Genomic DNA, 15,533 nt, shown 5'->3' on the forward strand with positions numbered 1-15,533 from the left:
GAAGTGTTTTAGATCTTTTAAACATTAAAGGTAAGTTTCTTAATCTTAAGTCTAACTTTCTCTTCTATTTTTCTTGAAGTTGAATGTTAGAGTTTGGTTAAAAAATACAATTTTTGATCCATAAGGGTTATTGGTCCGAATTCATTGATTTCAGTGGAGTTAATAGGATTTGATTGAGCTATTCAAACCTAATATTCATGATTCCAAGTATTTTTTATTGTAAATAAATGAAAATCCACCATTAATAAGGTGGTTGGGGGCAATGTGGCTCCACTAATGGATATTTAGGAGTTAAATAAGTTCATGAAAGTTAGAGAAAGTTAAGAAATCCTATGGGTACCTTTGTATATGAAGCATATGCATCTTAAGGGTGAAAAGTGTTGAACTAGATAGTGAAAATTAGGCAAAAAAAGATAGTGACTAATTGTAGAGTACTCACATTTAGCAGTATTCAAACTTCATGGAATCTTTAGGACTGTGAAATTGAGAGGTACATCTTTGACTTCTCAATAGTTTGAGATAACTGAAAAAAAATTTTCTTATACTTTTGTGTATAAATTAGTTTATTGAGTTATATTTGATGATTTAAATGTGTCAAATTAAATGAAATGCAAGTATGGCTTGACTTACTTGAAAATTTACTATAACGATCTTGTAAAGTTCAATGATGTGATTCGCAAATGGAATTCAATGATTGTTGTGTCATGAGGAGGTCCATAACTTGATATGTGAAAAGTGTAATGAAATAGTGCTATGATGTCTCATGATGTGTTGCTTGAGTTTAACGAATGTGTATATTGTAAGGAGTTCAATTATTATGTGATATGTGGAGGTCAATGACTATGCATGAATAAAGTTCAATAATCATATGTTTTAGGAAGTTCAATAACTATGTGTAATGCAGAGTTCTACGAGTAATTATGAATTGAGAAAATGTAGAGTACAATAAAGTGAATTGACCTATTAATGCATGGAGTAATTAAATTTTTGATGCATTGCATGATCTTCAAAGGCGAGAATTTGCCTAAGAAAGGGAGTAGAAAACTAAATCTATATGGTAAAGCTTCCATCAGAGCTCGATAGTTAGTCTAGATTTATTATTCATATTGTCCTATTTGTTTAACGAAAGACTGTCCTACTGATTCAATAAAGGATTTGAACCTAGTGAGTTATACACTTGTTCAATGAGAAAGCTAGTCTAGGGAGAAATATCCCAATATTATGAGAAATGGGGGAAGCCGTAACTCACAAATGAGTTAGAAAGCCTTAGTCAGGTAACCTCTTATGCATGTTTAGCTAAGGTAGTATCAAAAGAGGTATAAAGAGGATATAAGAGAGGTGTGATCATGCATATAATAATAAAAAGGAACATAGTTGTCTGTATTATGACCCTAGTAAAATAAATCATGTGATTAGTCTTATTTCTATATGAAATTGTATTACTAAATCATTATCTCATGAGCATATGTTATTATGAATAAGAATTTTAAATTACGCTCTTGAACATGTTAAATGATTTGAAATTGAATATCATTGCTACTTGCATTTAAATTGATTGATATGCATTAGTATAAGTTAGATGGACCTTAGTTACTGAGTGATTGTTCTCATCCAATTATCTTCAATATTACAATGACTAGCTCATCGGGACACAAATAAGGAAAACAGACTGAAGCTTAGGACTTTAATCTTAATAATTAGTAGGCTTTATTTATTTTGATTATTGTTATATGTATAACTTAAATGATATTGCCAACTTGAGTTCTCTATATTTTTGGGCTAACTTGTACTAGGAGATTGTTAAACTATGTTGTGTATTTTAGGCCCTAGGATGCATATATACTGATTGAGAAATTATTATAGAGCCAAAATACTAATGCAAGTAGAAAATTAATGAGATTATGATTATTGTGGATTGACATGATGAATTATGCATTTAAGGCTTCCCCTTCTATTTTTGTAATTAAGGAGTTGAGTGTTGAAAATGTATTTTATGAGTTATGTCTGTGATGTGTGTATCGCATAAGTCCGTGTTAGTCTTTTGAGTATGGTTTAGGGTGTGAATTTGGCTTTTGGCACTTGTCATGTGATTTGGGCACCTAAATTGTTTGTCAAGATTGTAAATGAGTGAGTTTTTTAAATGGGTGTCCAAATTTTTATTGAAAAATGCTATGACTATAAAATCAATGCCATTATTTAGAGCTGAGAGAAAGCTCTTTGTGAAAACCTAGATAACCTCATTCGGAAGAAAAATAAGGTACATAAAAAGTTTGCCCTTAGTGCTATCAAATGACAACAGTATTGCTGTTAAGTATGTGCAATGTGTTGCAGTGTATGGCCCCTAAGTCATAGCGCATGTATTATAAGCCGCAACATGTGTCTGCTTTTTTGCATAGTTTTTTTTTGTTTTCATATTTTATGCAAATGTTTTAACTTGCAAGCGATCCCATGCTTCTGCATACTTTGATTTTAATTAGTAAAGGTTTAGTGGATGTTTTGAATTTTGAATCTTAGAATTCCCATTCATAAAATTTGATGAATTTGGTAATTACCTTAATTATTGGAGATTAAGATGGATTAGTAAGGGTAACTTTACTTGTATAACTCAAAGATTTTACATCCCATGCTTTTGATATATTATTTTACTCTAATTTGATGTTTATTAAGTGATGTTTTAGTGAAATTGATTTATGAAAACTTGGGATTCCATTTTTATAAAATTCAAACTTGATAATCTAAAAAGGAGCTTAACCTATGATTATGTTAGTTTGTGTAATTAATTGTATTTAGTAAGGGAGATATTGTATATGATTATGGATATAATTATTTAATTGGGTGTATAATACAAGTTTGGCAAATGGAATACTTAGTTGTTGGAAAATGATATAAAATTGTCATTTTACATTTCAGTGCCTAATTTTTAAATAAAATATTGCATTGAGGTAAAACTTGTGTTATTAGTTAGTTTGTGAATAAGCTACGTGAGGCCGCTTAAATGATTCCAATCGGACATTATATGTGACAATAGCATACAAGTCATGATATATGTGCCATTTTGGGTGAGAATGACTTTTTTGCCCTAGTTTTCTTGTGTTTTGTGAATCTATGTTCTTTCTTGCATTCATTGTGCTTGTGTACATATAATTTCATATATATATATATATATATATATTTTCAAGAAGGGCTTTTGGGATCCTAAATGTTTTCAAAGGTTTTCAAAAATCTATTTTCTATATTTTAACCCTTCTTGATTTTGGTAAGCTTAAGGTTTAATAACTCCTAATCACCTTTATGTATTGAATTGTGGTGATTAATTAGTTATGTCAAAGCAAACATTACATTAGGTTTGAACCCAATTGCTTAAGTGAAGTCATTGGGAGTTGATTTAAGTTTTTATACTTAAGACTTATGGTTTTATAGAGTTTTGATATTGGGGCTTTAGGGTTGGATGAACCCTAGCCCTAAAATATGAGTTTTGGAGTTATGAAAAATCATAATTGGTATTATTTAACTTAACAGAAGTTAAATAGAGTTAATAAAAATTTGTTAAGATTTTAATTATGCTAAAGATAATTATGATAGATTAATTATGGCTTTGGGTTAGCGAAATTGGGCTAAAAATTGCTTATGTTAGAGTTGGATATGATAGATTAATGTTTAAATGTTTAGATTGTTGTTGCTTGAAATCTATTTGAGCTAGAGGAGGCTATTGAAGCATTAAAATCCACAGGTAACCCTTTTCGATAATAAAAAGATTAAGGTAATTAGACAATCTATCATGTTTACTTGCATATTAGGTTGTGTACAAGTCTTTGCGAAACAAGTGTTAATTTATACATATATATCTATATATATATATATGTATGTATGTATGTATGTATGTATTGTTTTGGAAATTTTTGGAAAGTACGAAGATGGTTTTTGAAGGACTATAATTATATTACATGTATACATGGTTTATGAAATGATTTCTATAAAGTGTTATGTGATCGTGAATGGTATGTGTAAGTAGTGCTGCATTGATGCATTGTTTAGCATGATTAGTGTGAAAGGAAGAAAGCTCACACTAAGGAAAGTAAATTAAAATCTATATGATACTAGTGGTACCATAGGTGGCCCCCATGTTCAATTATTATTCTGGTAGCTCTATTATTACCAAAAAGGATGTGGGCTAAAGCAATATGACACCTTGAGTATTCCCTAAGGGCTGCCTTTCATATTAGGTGAGCTTAGGCTAATCTACTCATATAGACTCAATCTAGTATATTTTTAGCCTATGGACTCTGTCAGAGGTCATTACGAAGGTTGTAGTGAAAAACTAAGATCATGCATAATTTAATTAGTTAATTCATACTTTGTTTGCCATGATCACATGTTTTATTGTTTCTCACTTTGCTTGCTTATTTACAGTTTGAGTTGTTGATAGATAGTTTAAATTATTTAGTTAATGAAATTATATCTCACCCTATAGTTACTATTTACAGGTGATAGTACTAGTAAAAGCAAGGGGGAGGGACCAAGGAAAGGAGTAGTCACATTACTACTTGTGTAGTCCTATTTGTTTGTTCTATATATATATATATATATATATATTATGATTATAGTGCCAACTATGATTGCACGTAGTATTTTTGAATGCACTTGCATGATATGAATGGTTATTGTGTGTTGTATTTTAGCCTTGAATATGTGTTTTTGAGATGTATTAATGATGTGGGGTTAAAATACTAACACAAATGCATATTAGATGATGCTTAGATTATTCATATTGTGAAACGGCTAATTTGTAGTTAATGCTTGATGATTAAGGCATTTGGCCCCATTTTGATTGAAATTGGGGGTTCTGATTACTCAAATATTGAATGAATTATCTTATTTCTTACATAACTACTCTATCAAGTGCTTGTTGGTTTATTGAATGTGGTTTAAGCCTCAGTTGAGGTTAATGACTTTTGGTTTGGTTTGGGACACTAAATTGCTCTTTGTTTTAGAAAAAAGTGACCATTTCACATCAAGGCATTCAATTTCTAAATGAGATGTCATTTTGGAGTGAAACAAGTCCTATTAGTTATATAACTGAATAAGTTTTGTATGAGTGTTTGAATCACCCTAATCGTATATTGGACGGAGAAACGACACACATTAAAAATTCATCTCTGAATGCTGTCATAACAACAAACTTGCTGTCATAAACTGCATTGTATACCACGACACATACCACAAAGACATCCACCTGCGGCATATGTGCCTTTTGGCAGTAACAAATGGACTAGTTTAGGTCAAAATTATGTTTTTGCCTTGTTGAATAATTGCTCATGTTTGTTTGTTTGAATATGCTTTGAAATCAATTTTTATCTTATTTTTAATTATTGTTTGAATTCAAGCAAAATTTTGAAAGGGTTTACTAGGATCCCAATTTTAATTGTTTTCAATTATAAATTTGCATAACGCTTTTTATCATGGTAATCCACATGGGATTGATTAATTCTTAATTACCATGATAGGTTGTTTGAAGTGACAAGTGTTTCAGTAATGTCAAGACAGACATTACACATCTTTCTTAGCTTAGCAAGGCGGAGAGGTTTAACAAAAAGATGAACATATATGTGAGTGAGTATATATATTATCTACCATTGTTTGTGTCAATCAATCGGTGGATGGTGGATTCATTTGTATAGTAATTCCAATGAATAAATCAATTACAGTATATAAGTAATATGAATATCTATACTAAGTAATGCAGCAAAAGCTTTGAGAAATTATACTCATGAAATCTTGAAGGGGGCAAAAAAGTAACAACAGAATATAAAGAGGGTAACAATAGAATTTGACTAGAATGAAAGATGTTGTTGATAGCAAGAACTCGGATCAAAATAGCAACGAGTTTTATAGTCAATCCCTGTGGCTATGGTAGAGGTGATTCCCATAAAGTTTTTTGTGAAGTTATGTGATAGTAATTTTGTAAGAATATTTGGTGCCTTCTTTATATAGATTGTTTTATGGGCAACGTTGAAGTAACAAAAATTTATGAGGTTGTTTTAGTCATTCTAACATATATTTGTAACCTTCCCTTCAAATTCTCTCACTTTTGGAGGGGACAGGAGGAAAAATTCATCAAGCAATGGGAGGGTTATCTCTATACCTTCCATTTTTATTTCATTTTTTTGGAACCAAATAAGAGGAGGGTAGCAAAATCTCTCGCCTTTCTTTCACTCTGAATCTCTTTAACCAAACAAGTGGTAAAAGAACACAAGATTGCTGATTAAGAGAAGAATGTAGATTGTAATTGTAGATCAACCATGTAATCAGTCTAATACCTAAATGCAGATTTTGGACTCGTACGTAGAAACAGGCATTGGGCTATCTGTGCTTTAGTAGTCCAACAAAAATTATATCTTCAAACGGGCTTACTCTACCTAATACAGTAAATATCGATTACTATTATTACAATATCTTACATTCCTTCGTTCCGCTGTTCTTGTTCTGCCAATAGAAGTATCGGCATCAAGATCTGTAGCACTTGGGGGTACAAAAAAAAAATGTTCTTGTTCTGCCAATAGAAGTATCGGCATCAAGATCTGTAGCACTTGGGGGTACAAAAAAAAGAAAGAAAGAAAGAAAGAAAGAAGGAAGGAAGGAAGGGTTTCCCGCAGACAATATGGTGAACCAATGCATCGACAAACAATAAGAGTCGGAAAAAACAGAATTACTACAGCATGAAACTTAAGTTTTATTTTATGCCAGTAAAAAATAGAAAAGAAATAACAACTAAAAATATTCTTAAACAAATAGTGGCTTTTCTCACATTCTTTCAAGTTAGGATACCATGCAGTAAATGAGTTTTGGAACAGATTTTTTCAGCGAGAGCAACCTGAAAGATACACTCCAGAAATCAAAAAATACACTCAACCCTCAAGCACTTCTTATGGAGAATTTGTACTCAAATCACAGCAAAGAGAAACCTTCATGAAGAGAAGTTGTTGTCCCTCTCCCAGTTGCCCCCGCTTTCGCAGCTGAAACCTTCCAGCATCTGACTCTTCTGTTGGGAAAGGAAAATGGCGCTGCCGTATTGCAGACCCTTTCCTTTTAGACTGGACAGGAATAACGTTACAAGACTAGAAGTTGGCTTAAAGTGGTGTTCACAGAATTAGAGGTGAGTGACTTTGATAAAGCTCTAATGGTCTTGATATTTGGAATTGGAAGGATAGATGCACACATGGTCTTTGACAATTCTCTGCATGATCCCATTTCCATCTTTCTCTTTCCATCTAACTATGACGATGTAGCAAGTAAACCATGTACTTGAACACCAACAGTTAGTCCCAAAATATAGCGCCAATGGGATTTCTTTATTCTCAGTTTCTTATCATCTACAAGCTTTAACAATTTGGCTGGAACCCTAGTGAAGTGTAGGTAGGTCCTCCCACAACAATCTTATCAATAAAATGTCAACTTGAAAAATAGGGCTCAAAGAAAATCTTTCATGCATTGACTCCTTTCAATTCTCATCCTCATTCCACCACCGCTAAACCATCACTTCTTTCCTGCTATGGAATCGTTAGCTGATTTTTGAGCAGCCCATTCACCCATAACCATTTTTCAACTAAACTTTTTCCTTCACCGCAAAATCAGGATCCAAAATCTTTTGGTGAACCGGTCTGGACTCTGCTGCATTTAGTAGATAAATTTTTCAATAATATACACAATATTGAAATTAACCATCGTATCATCTCCATTCTGGAAAGCACATCGTTCTTCAACTGCTTCACTTGTCACAATAATGAATTTCAGTTTCATGATAGCCATAATCTAAGTATTTAACCTCAATATCCTACTCTTTAACGCGCAATTTTTCTCTCTCAATAAAATCCCCCTTGAAAACTTGATCTTTTTCTAGGTCTGATTCGGACCGTCTGAGATTCTATTTCTCAATCCAATCTCCAAGGGATAACTTCATCTGAGTACCTAATTCATTCAACATGGAGTACACTATCCTTTTCCTAGAGACCGAGTTATTGCCCAATATATTTTTAGATTCAAAATCTTCAAGATGAACCAAGCTGGAAGCTGATTGCTTCTGTAATCCCTTTTCTTTTATCACCAACCTCACTTGTTCAACATCATCCCATTTACCTTCAGCAGCGTATATATTTGATAGCAATATATAGGGACCAATATCCTGCGGCTTCAACTCAATAAGTCTCTTGGCTACAATCTTCCCAAGCTCTGAATCCAAGTGGGTCCTGCAAGCAGAAAGTAAAGCTCCCCATAAGGCAGATCCACCTTCACTCTTGATAGGTATCTTTCTTATAAGCTCCTCTGAATTTCTCATCAAACCAGCTCGGGCAAGGAGATCAACCATGCAGCCATAGTGTTCAACATTGGGTTCCATCTTGTAAACTCGACGCATGAGATCAAAGTACCACCAACCTTCCATAACCATACCAGCGTGAGTACATGCAGATAAGATACAGACAAACGTAGCTTCATTTGGCTGCGGACCTTTCTTCTCCATCTCCATGAACAATTCCAGAGCTTTCTCACCATCGCCATGCAATCCATATCCGATGATCATGGAATTCCATGATACAACGCTTTTGATTGGCATCTCATCGAACACGTCTTTAGCCATATCCACAGCCCCACACTTTGCATACATTGTCAGAAGACTGGTCGAAAGTAAGACATCGGGTTTAATGCCCTTACTTTTGATATAAGAATGGACCCAGAAACCTGTATCAAGCCTCCCTAAATTCGCACAAGCCGTGAGAACACTCACCAGAGTAGCCTCATTGGGCAAAGCTTCTCCTCTTTCCATCATTCTATCGGCCAGTCTCAAACATTCACTGAAATTTTTAAATCGCACGTAAAGTGCCATAATAGAATTCCAAGAGACCACGTTCCTAACGGGCATTCGATCAAAAAACTCACGAGCTAAAGAAACGTTTCCAGTCTTTGCATAGCCGTCAATCATAGAATTCCAGGACACCACATCTTTTTTTGGCATTCTGTCAAACAAATCTTGTGCAGCCTCTAAATCGCCAATCCCCACGTACCCAGCAATCATAGAATTCCAGCTAAATACATCTCTTTCAGACATCTCATCAAAAAGCTTGCGTGCTGCACCAATGTCCTTATTATTCACATACCCATCAATCATCGAATTGTAACTCACCAAATCCAATACAGACCCCGAGTCAAATAGTAACCGGGCATCCCCGATTCTTCCACAAACTGAGTACATATGAATTAGTGAGTTCCGAGTAAACAAATCTAACTCGAACCCGAATTTCACAATCCTAGCGTGACTCTTTTCCCCTTCTCGTACAGACCTTACCTCTGCACAAATTTTCATCAATAGGGGAAAAGTATAATGATTCGGATTGACCCATCTAGTGACCATTTTCTCGTAATAGAAACTCAGAGCACTGCGAAAATCATTCATATTCGTATAACTTCTCATAATTGTATTGCATTGAAAAGCATCCGGTTCATCCAGATAATCAAATATGTGGATGGCGTGCGGAATACGTGAATCCGAGCAAAGTCTCTTTATAGCCCTGCCAGCAGCTAAAGGGTGTTGAAATAGCCCAGAAACCATGAGTTGGGCGTGAACTTTGTTAAACTCTTTGATCCCAGTGCATGAGTCTAAAGTACACAGAATGGGGTGTGTTAGCTTCAAAACGGGTGACCCTCGTTCGTCGAGGTCCATGCCTTCGTCTTCACAGTTTAGCCATAGTCTTGGTGGGGGTTCGGAGAGATTCTTACGGGATCTAATAATCTTGTCCAGCGCCAGTGAAGTTGATTTGGGGGCAGGCTTCCGCCTAACAGCCATCTCGATTTGGCGGCAGTATATATATATATGTTGCCACAACAGCCAAGTAGATCAGGGAGTTCGCCTTGAAGTCTTGCGTGCTCTGCACGAGACTGCAAATGCAAGTTCGAACAGGCAGACCCCAAAAGGGACCAAGTGGATTGTGGAATTAACAAAATGTTCTGTGGCCTATTTGTGTGCACAGGTAAGCAAGAATGAAAGAGGCGTTAAACCCGTGGGACGTTGCGTCAATGTAAGTCCACAGGAAACTAGGAAATCTCTGTTCATCCTTCGTTCTTCACAGTCCACCCTAGGTTTTCCCGCGTTTGAAATTTTCTTATCATTATAACTTCAGAATCATATAAGAAATGCTAGACCAGAGGATTTCTTTTTTATGCTTATTACAAGCTAGATGACTGGGTTTTTTTCATGCTTATTTGAGTTATTAATGATGCAGAGTTTGTCAGAATTTTGTCAGAAACACCCATAAAAATGAAACTAATATAATTTCACACACTATTTATTCAAGTAAGCTGAATTAGTATGTTTGACTGATTTTTCCGAACAAAATGGAAATCTCTATATATAACATGATATCGCAAGTGAAATCTCCACAACTTTGAAAGCAATTTAACTTAAAACGGGGAGGCGATATATAATCTCGGCAGAGTTCAATAGCTCTTGAAAAAGGTAAATTTGTGATAGAGTTAGCCATTGTTGTACGTTACAATAATGAATAGCCAACATACAGACTCTATTGATTCTTCCACTGCTTCCTATCCACTAATATTCTGAAAAAAGAATTTCACATAATGCTGTATAAGTCTTGAAAATGAAACCTGAACAGCTTAGCCAAACACGTTCTAAGACGAATATAGCCAGAAGAAGAAAGCAAGATACATAACGTCAAGGCAAGGCACATTCAACAAGCACATCCACCAGACTCAGGTTGAGAATTAGGGCCACTAGAAGACTTCAAGTTCACATCAACCATATCTTCATGTTTTGTTGAAGAGAGCGTTTCCATGCCAGGTAACGCAGCAGCAATTTTCCGAAAGAGGGCCTGGATGCAGGTTTGGTAAAGAAATGCAATATCAGACAGAAGTATGAAACTGATTGGCTCAAAAGTGTAAAAAAAAAAAAATGATAATAATAAAAGATACAAGCATGAAAATGAAAGCTGCATGAGATTCCAGAAACTGAGACAACTGCAAGCAAATGACGGCGATCTGGTAAGGGGGGATTAACATCACAGCAGCAGTAAGCAGATCTCTGTAAGGATGTGATCTGTCCTACTCTTTAACCATCTGCACCATCTCGATGCAAAATGGCTGATGATATAAGATTTATTCACCTTTTCTTCCAATATTTAATCTCGACAATGACCCAACTTCATTATGGTCCATTTAAGGTGGTAGACAAGCAATTTACGGAAGAATTACAGCAAAAGAAGATGCTATCCCAGAATATACGTGTGTGTGTGTGTATTGTATGCATGTAAAATATAGCAAAAAGAAGGGGGTTAGTACCTTTATATTAAAGCCAGCTTTGGCGCTAGCTTCAATAAACATGACATTCAGCTCACGGGCTTTTGCTTCCCCTTCCTCCGTAGAGACTTGCCTGCAGGTTCATTCATAGAAATGGTTCATGGAGGGGGAAAAAGGATGTAGCAATGATTTGCTAATAGGAATTGAATCAAAACAAGTGCATATAGGACATCAAAACGAGGGAGGATAAATTTACGCACAAAACTTTCCAAAGTCAATTGGAACTAATTTATGCATTGTAAATAGTAAGTGATGGGATTTTGATCCTCTCTATACTCTCTCTCAGTACATCTCTCCATATTCAATTTCAACCATTTATTTAACTGTTGTTTTGGTTTAATGATGTGAGATTGCTAATTATGGCATTAAAATAAATAAATTATTCATTGTTATCACTTAAATGCTTTTGAAAATAAAACCACAATGCTTATCAATGATAACCATTAAATGAATATTATATTTATTTTCATGCTATAATTAGCAATTTTGCACCATTAAATCAAAATATAATTAAATAAATGGTTAAGATTGGATATGGAGAGATGTATTGAGAGAAAGTATGGAGAGGATCTAAATCCATAAGGGATGTATTCGTCTAATATATTGTATGAAAACAAGATCTTTATGTCTTGAAGAACATTGCATCTGTGGATAATCATTGATTTCTCAAGAAAATTTTAAAGCCATTTCCATGCTTGAAGCAGTGACATGTTCACTGCCCCAGCCAGTTTACATGTTAGCCAATTGAAGTCCAAGACGTCTTGACATGCTAATTTTTCTCTGTCACTTGTTCAATGCATTCTCCAATCAAAACGCAGTCTATTGCAAATATTGTTATTCATCTCCTAGAGTTCTCACGCATAATGCGGTAGTGTCAAACAAAAAAGAGAATCAAGGCAGAATTCTTGCATGCAATCCACATTCTTCAAATTCAATGATAAGAAGTGAAGCATACGCTACATAATGAACCTAATATAGGTAACTACAAATTCAGGTCAGACAAGCAACCTAAACTTAATAAAGCCTAATTCAGAATAAAAATAAATTACTTATACTACTAGGATAATACATCCCAATTCGCAAACCAGAGACGTAAACCTTAAAGTACACCATAGAGGTTCAAATATCCATAATTAATATCCCCCGATACTGCACCACAAAATCTCGAGTAAACGAAGAAATCAAATGACGATTTACTTATCATGTCATTCCTCTTGGCATTCAGCCCAACAATTTCTTGAGAAAATTCTCACAAACTTCATGTGCTGGATTAGTAATTAATCCATAGGTGATCTAACAAAGAAAATTAAAGGAACCAAGACTAAGGTCAGATAAAGTCGTGATTCTGTTCATTAGTCATTACCTCTTATCCACAAGGTCAGTTTTGTTCCCCACAAGAACAATAATTACATCACTACCTCTCTCACTTCGCACCTCTTCAATCCAATTTGATGTGTTTAGAAAAGTTTGCCGGCCTACATAAGAAAAATAAATAAGCGTAAGAAAGAATCCTTCAAAATGTACTGCAAAATACCCAAAAGAAAAATTTATGCACGCATCGTTCAGGTCATCAAGACAGATCCAAAAATGTGACTAAATATCATAGGCAGCAGGTGTGAGAGAAGGCAAATTCTAGACAAGTGCTGGTTCTGAACCACAAAAAAGGCGGAGACAAGTTCTGATTTCTCATTGACATTTTGCTGAACACGTGTACCTTCCAAAGAAAAGTGCTTTAAGAGCTGAGGTATTTGCTAGATTTAATGCGGTCTTCAGTGTTTACTCAGAGTAAGAGGATAGAACTGGGTAAGGAGGGGGGAGGAAATTCTACTTCCCAGAGTAGGAAGCTAACCAGTTTTTTTTTAAAATAATAAGCAACTTTTCTTAGATGAAAAATAATAAGCAACTTTGTGAAAAGTATCAACTACTAAAAGCAAGGCATAGATAAGAGAGAAACATATCCTAAGCGGCATACTTGAAACATCATAAGCAATAACAGCCACAGATGAATCCCTGATGTAGCTTGGAATAAGACTTCTAAATCTCTCCTGTCCAGCTGTATCCCTGTTACCACATTGGCACGTGCATGAAAAAACATTAAAAGGTTCCTTACTGGCTGGGGGAATTAAAAAGAATGTTTGCTGATGACGAGATGGAGTCAACATTGAGCAAAGAACCCGTGAATTGTCAAGTGAACAAATTAAGCTCCTTAAACCTCACTTTGATTCACCAATGTGCATCAAGAAGGCATAAAGCCAACATACTCATGAGGCATCTTGGAATCTACATCCACATCATGGGCGTATATTTATCTGGCATAATCCAAGATGCCTTATGAATAATGGCATTCGCATCCACCAACTTCGACACTCGTTTTCTTTATCTTAATCTAAATCCAAAGGAATACAAAATGGCAGGTTTATGAGAGCATAATAGTGAAATTAAAAGGTAACAAATAAAGGATAGGACTTGATACTATTAACAGTTTTCCAAAACCAAAACCAACTAACTTATGAATTAGCAAACGTGAAACATCACAACCTGCAAATTCACCCTCGGTATATAACATAAAATTTTGAAATCAAATATGAAATATGACACACATAGGGATAAGGACAATATCAATTTGTGATACATGTACATTTGTTTAGTGTTGAAGTTTGTTTTGCGAAGAGGGAAGTAAATCAGAAGTACCTGGTATTTATCTCTTTCTCACCCAATAAACTTTAATTACATAACACAGGAGGAAGCAGACTTTATTTGACGAAAAACTGTACATTTCGAAATTTAGTGTTGCCAAATCTTTTTATATTCACTGATGATGATGAGCTAGATTAGCATGCTATTATAAAAACTTTTGCACTCCCTCTTGCCCTCGTTCATTTAAATATTCAAAGAATGAGATAATCTTTGTAAGTTCATCCCTTCTGCCTCCATTTAGAACTCCCAAAATGATGATGCCACATCTTACCACAGCTGCAGCCGAACAGTTCGATCTTCAAGATACATAGTTTTGGATAGGAAATCAATACCAATTGTAGCCTGTTTGCGAGAAGGGGAAGAAAATCTCAGTACCAGCAAAAAATAAAATGTAAACTCAATTTTGAACAAGGGAATGCAGTAAAGTGCTGGATTTTACAGGCTTAATATGCTTATTAAACAACCTATAGTCGAATGAAAACTGTACAGTTCACACAAACGTGCACCCATATTTGGGAAGAAAGCAAAAATGGAAATGATCTAATAACCCATATGTATATATGGACCACACGTTATATGTATGCTAATTATCAAGGAGAATAACATTAGATATATTGTGTAAAGATTATATACGTTATTTTAGGGGGAGATTTCCGGAACCCACAACCTGGAATTAGAGCCCGTGTCCGTGGTCTCACAGGATCTATAATAAAATTTGTCCCACAGGAAAACCGTGATCTCTTGAGCCAGCTCCCAAACAAAATAATGCAGAATGCAATAACTTGTTTTTTTCTTTTAAGAAAAAGAAATAATCGTGATATCAGGGAGGAAAAACTAGCACAAAAAGATTGTCGATGTTCTTAGCGCGGTGATGTATAAGAAAATTCAGATTGCAATGCAGCTGCTAGAACGGCTAAGATTATTAACACCAACACTTGGCCATTTAATTCCTATATCAGGAAAAAAAAAAAAAAGAATCTGATTTCAGGCGCGAATGGTGCTATTAGATTTGATTTTTACCGAGGGTAACTGGATCCGAGTAATGACAAATAATACCTGGTAGGTTGTATCAAATTTATCATACATAAAGCGAGTGATGATGCTGGTCTTGCCCACCGACTGATCACCCAAGAACACCAACTTGTACTTTGCAAGAGCAGAAACTGGCGCCATGGTGGAAATCACTAGTGCAGAAAATCAGAGTGTGACAGAGCAAAATGGTTAATTCGCTGTGCCAAACGCCTCTTCCGATTGCCGGTGTAGTCTTTTTTCAACAACGAAGGAAGAGACTGATAACTCGAATAAAATTACATACGTAGTTATTTAAAGGTATGCATGGATTTGTTTTAACTTTTATATGTGTGCCTTTTTTATTTTATATATATAATTACATTTGTCTTATATCATAACAGTGGACCCAATATGCAGTTTAGTTTAATGACATCTCTCGTAAATATAGTAAGTTGCCCCGCATC

At 34.9% G+C, this 15,533-nt stretch overlaps 2 protein-coding genes across 2 annotated transcripts; both read right to left on the reverse strand.

The window, feature by feature from the left end:
- Nucleotides 1-6,658: 6,658 nt before the first annotated feature.
- On the reverse strand, nt 6,659-10,044 carry LOC129322358 (pentatricopeptide repeat-containing protein At3g29230-like). The gene has a single exon (XM_054968682.1). The coding sequence runs from the start codon at nt 9,833-9,835 to the stop codon at nt 7,922-7,924; it is 1,914 nt and encodes a 637-aa protein (XP_054824657.1). The 5' UTR covers nt 9,836-10,044; the 3' UTR covers nt 6,659-7,921.
- A 396-nt stretch (nt 10,045-10,440) lies between these two features.
- Nucleotides 10,441-15,359, reverse strand: LOC129322359 (ras-related protein RABH1b-like). Its single transcript, XM_054968683.1, has 6 exons — nt 15,115-15,359; nt 14,330-14,400; nt 13,334-13,422; nt 12,725-12,836; nt 11,344-11,434; nt 10,441-10,877 (listed from the first exon to the last, which is right to left on the reverse strand). The coding sequence occupies exons 1-6, from the start codon at nt 15,229-15,231 to the stop codon at nt 10,737-10,739; spliced, it is 621 nt and encodes a 206-aa protein (XP_054824658.1). The 5' UTR covers nt 15,232-15,359; the 3' UTR covers nt 10,441-10,736.
- Nucleotides 15,360-15,533: the final 174 nt, after the last annotated feature.

The sequence above is a fragment of the Prosopis cineraria genome, unplaced genomic scaffold (genome assembly GCF_029017545.1).
Source record: "Prosopis cineraria cultivar Desert tree isolate PC_DT_omini unplaced genomic scaffold, ASM2901754v1 PC10, whole genome shotgun sequence".
In the NCBI taxonomy this organism is placed as follows: Eukaryota; Viridiplantae; Streptophyta; class Magnoliopsida; order Fabales; family Fabaceae; genus Prosopis; species Prosopis cineraria.

Bases quoted from the DNA above. Each gene is read 5' to 3' on its own strand.
- LOC129322358 (XM_054968682.1), bottom strand. From the start codon at position 9,835: ATGGCTGTTAGGCGGAAGCCTGCCCCCAAATCAACTTCACTGGCGCTG.
- LOC129322359 (XM_054968683.1), bottom strand. From the start codon at position 15,231: ATGGCGCCAGTTTCTGCTCTTGCAAAGTACAAGTTGGTGTTCTTGGGT. The intron at 13,423-14,329 runs GTAAGATGTGGC...ATGTGGTAACAG, and splicing joins ACTGTTCGGCTGCAGCTGTG to GGATACAGCTGGACAGGAGA. The intron at 12,837-13,333 runs GTATGCCGCTTA...TTTCTTATGTAG, and splicing joins TATTGCTTATGATGTTTCAA to GCCGGCAAACTTTTCTAAAC.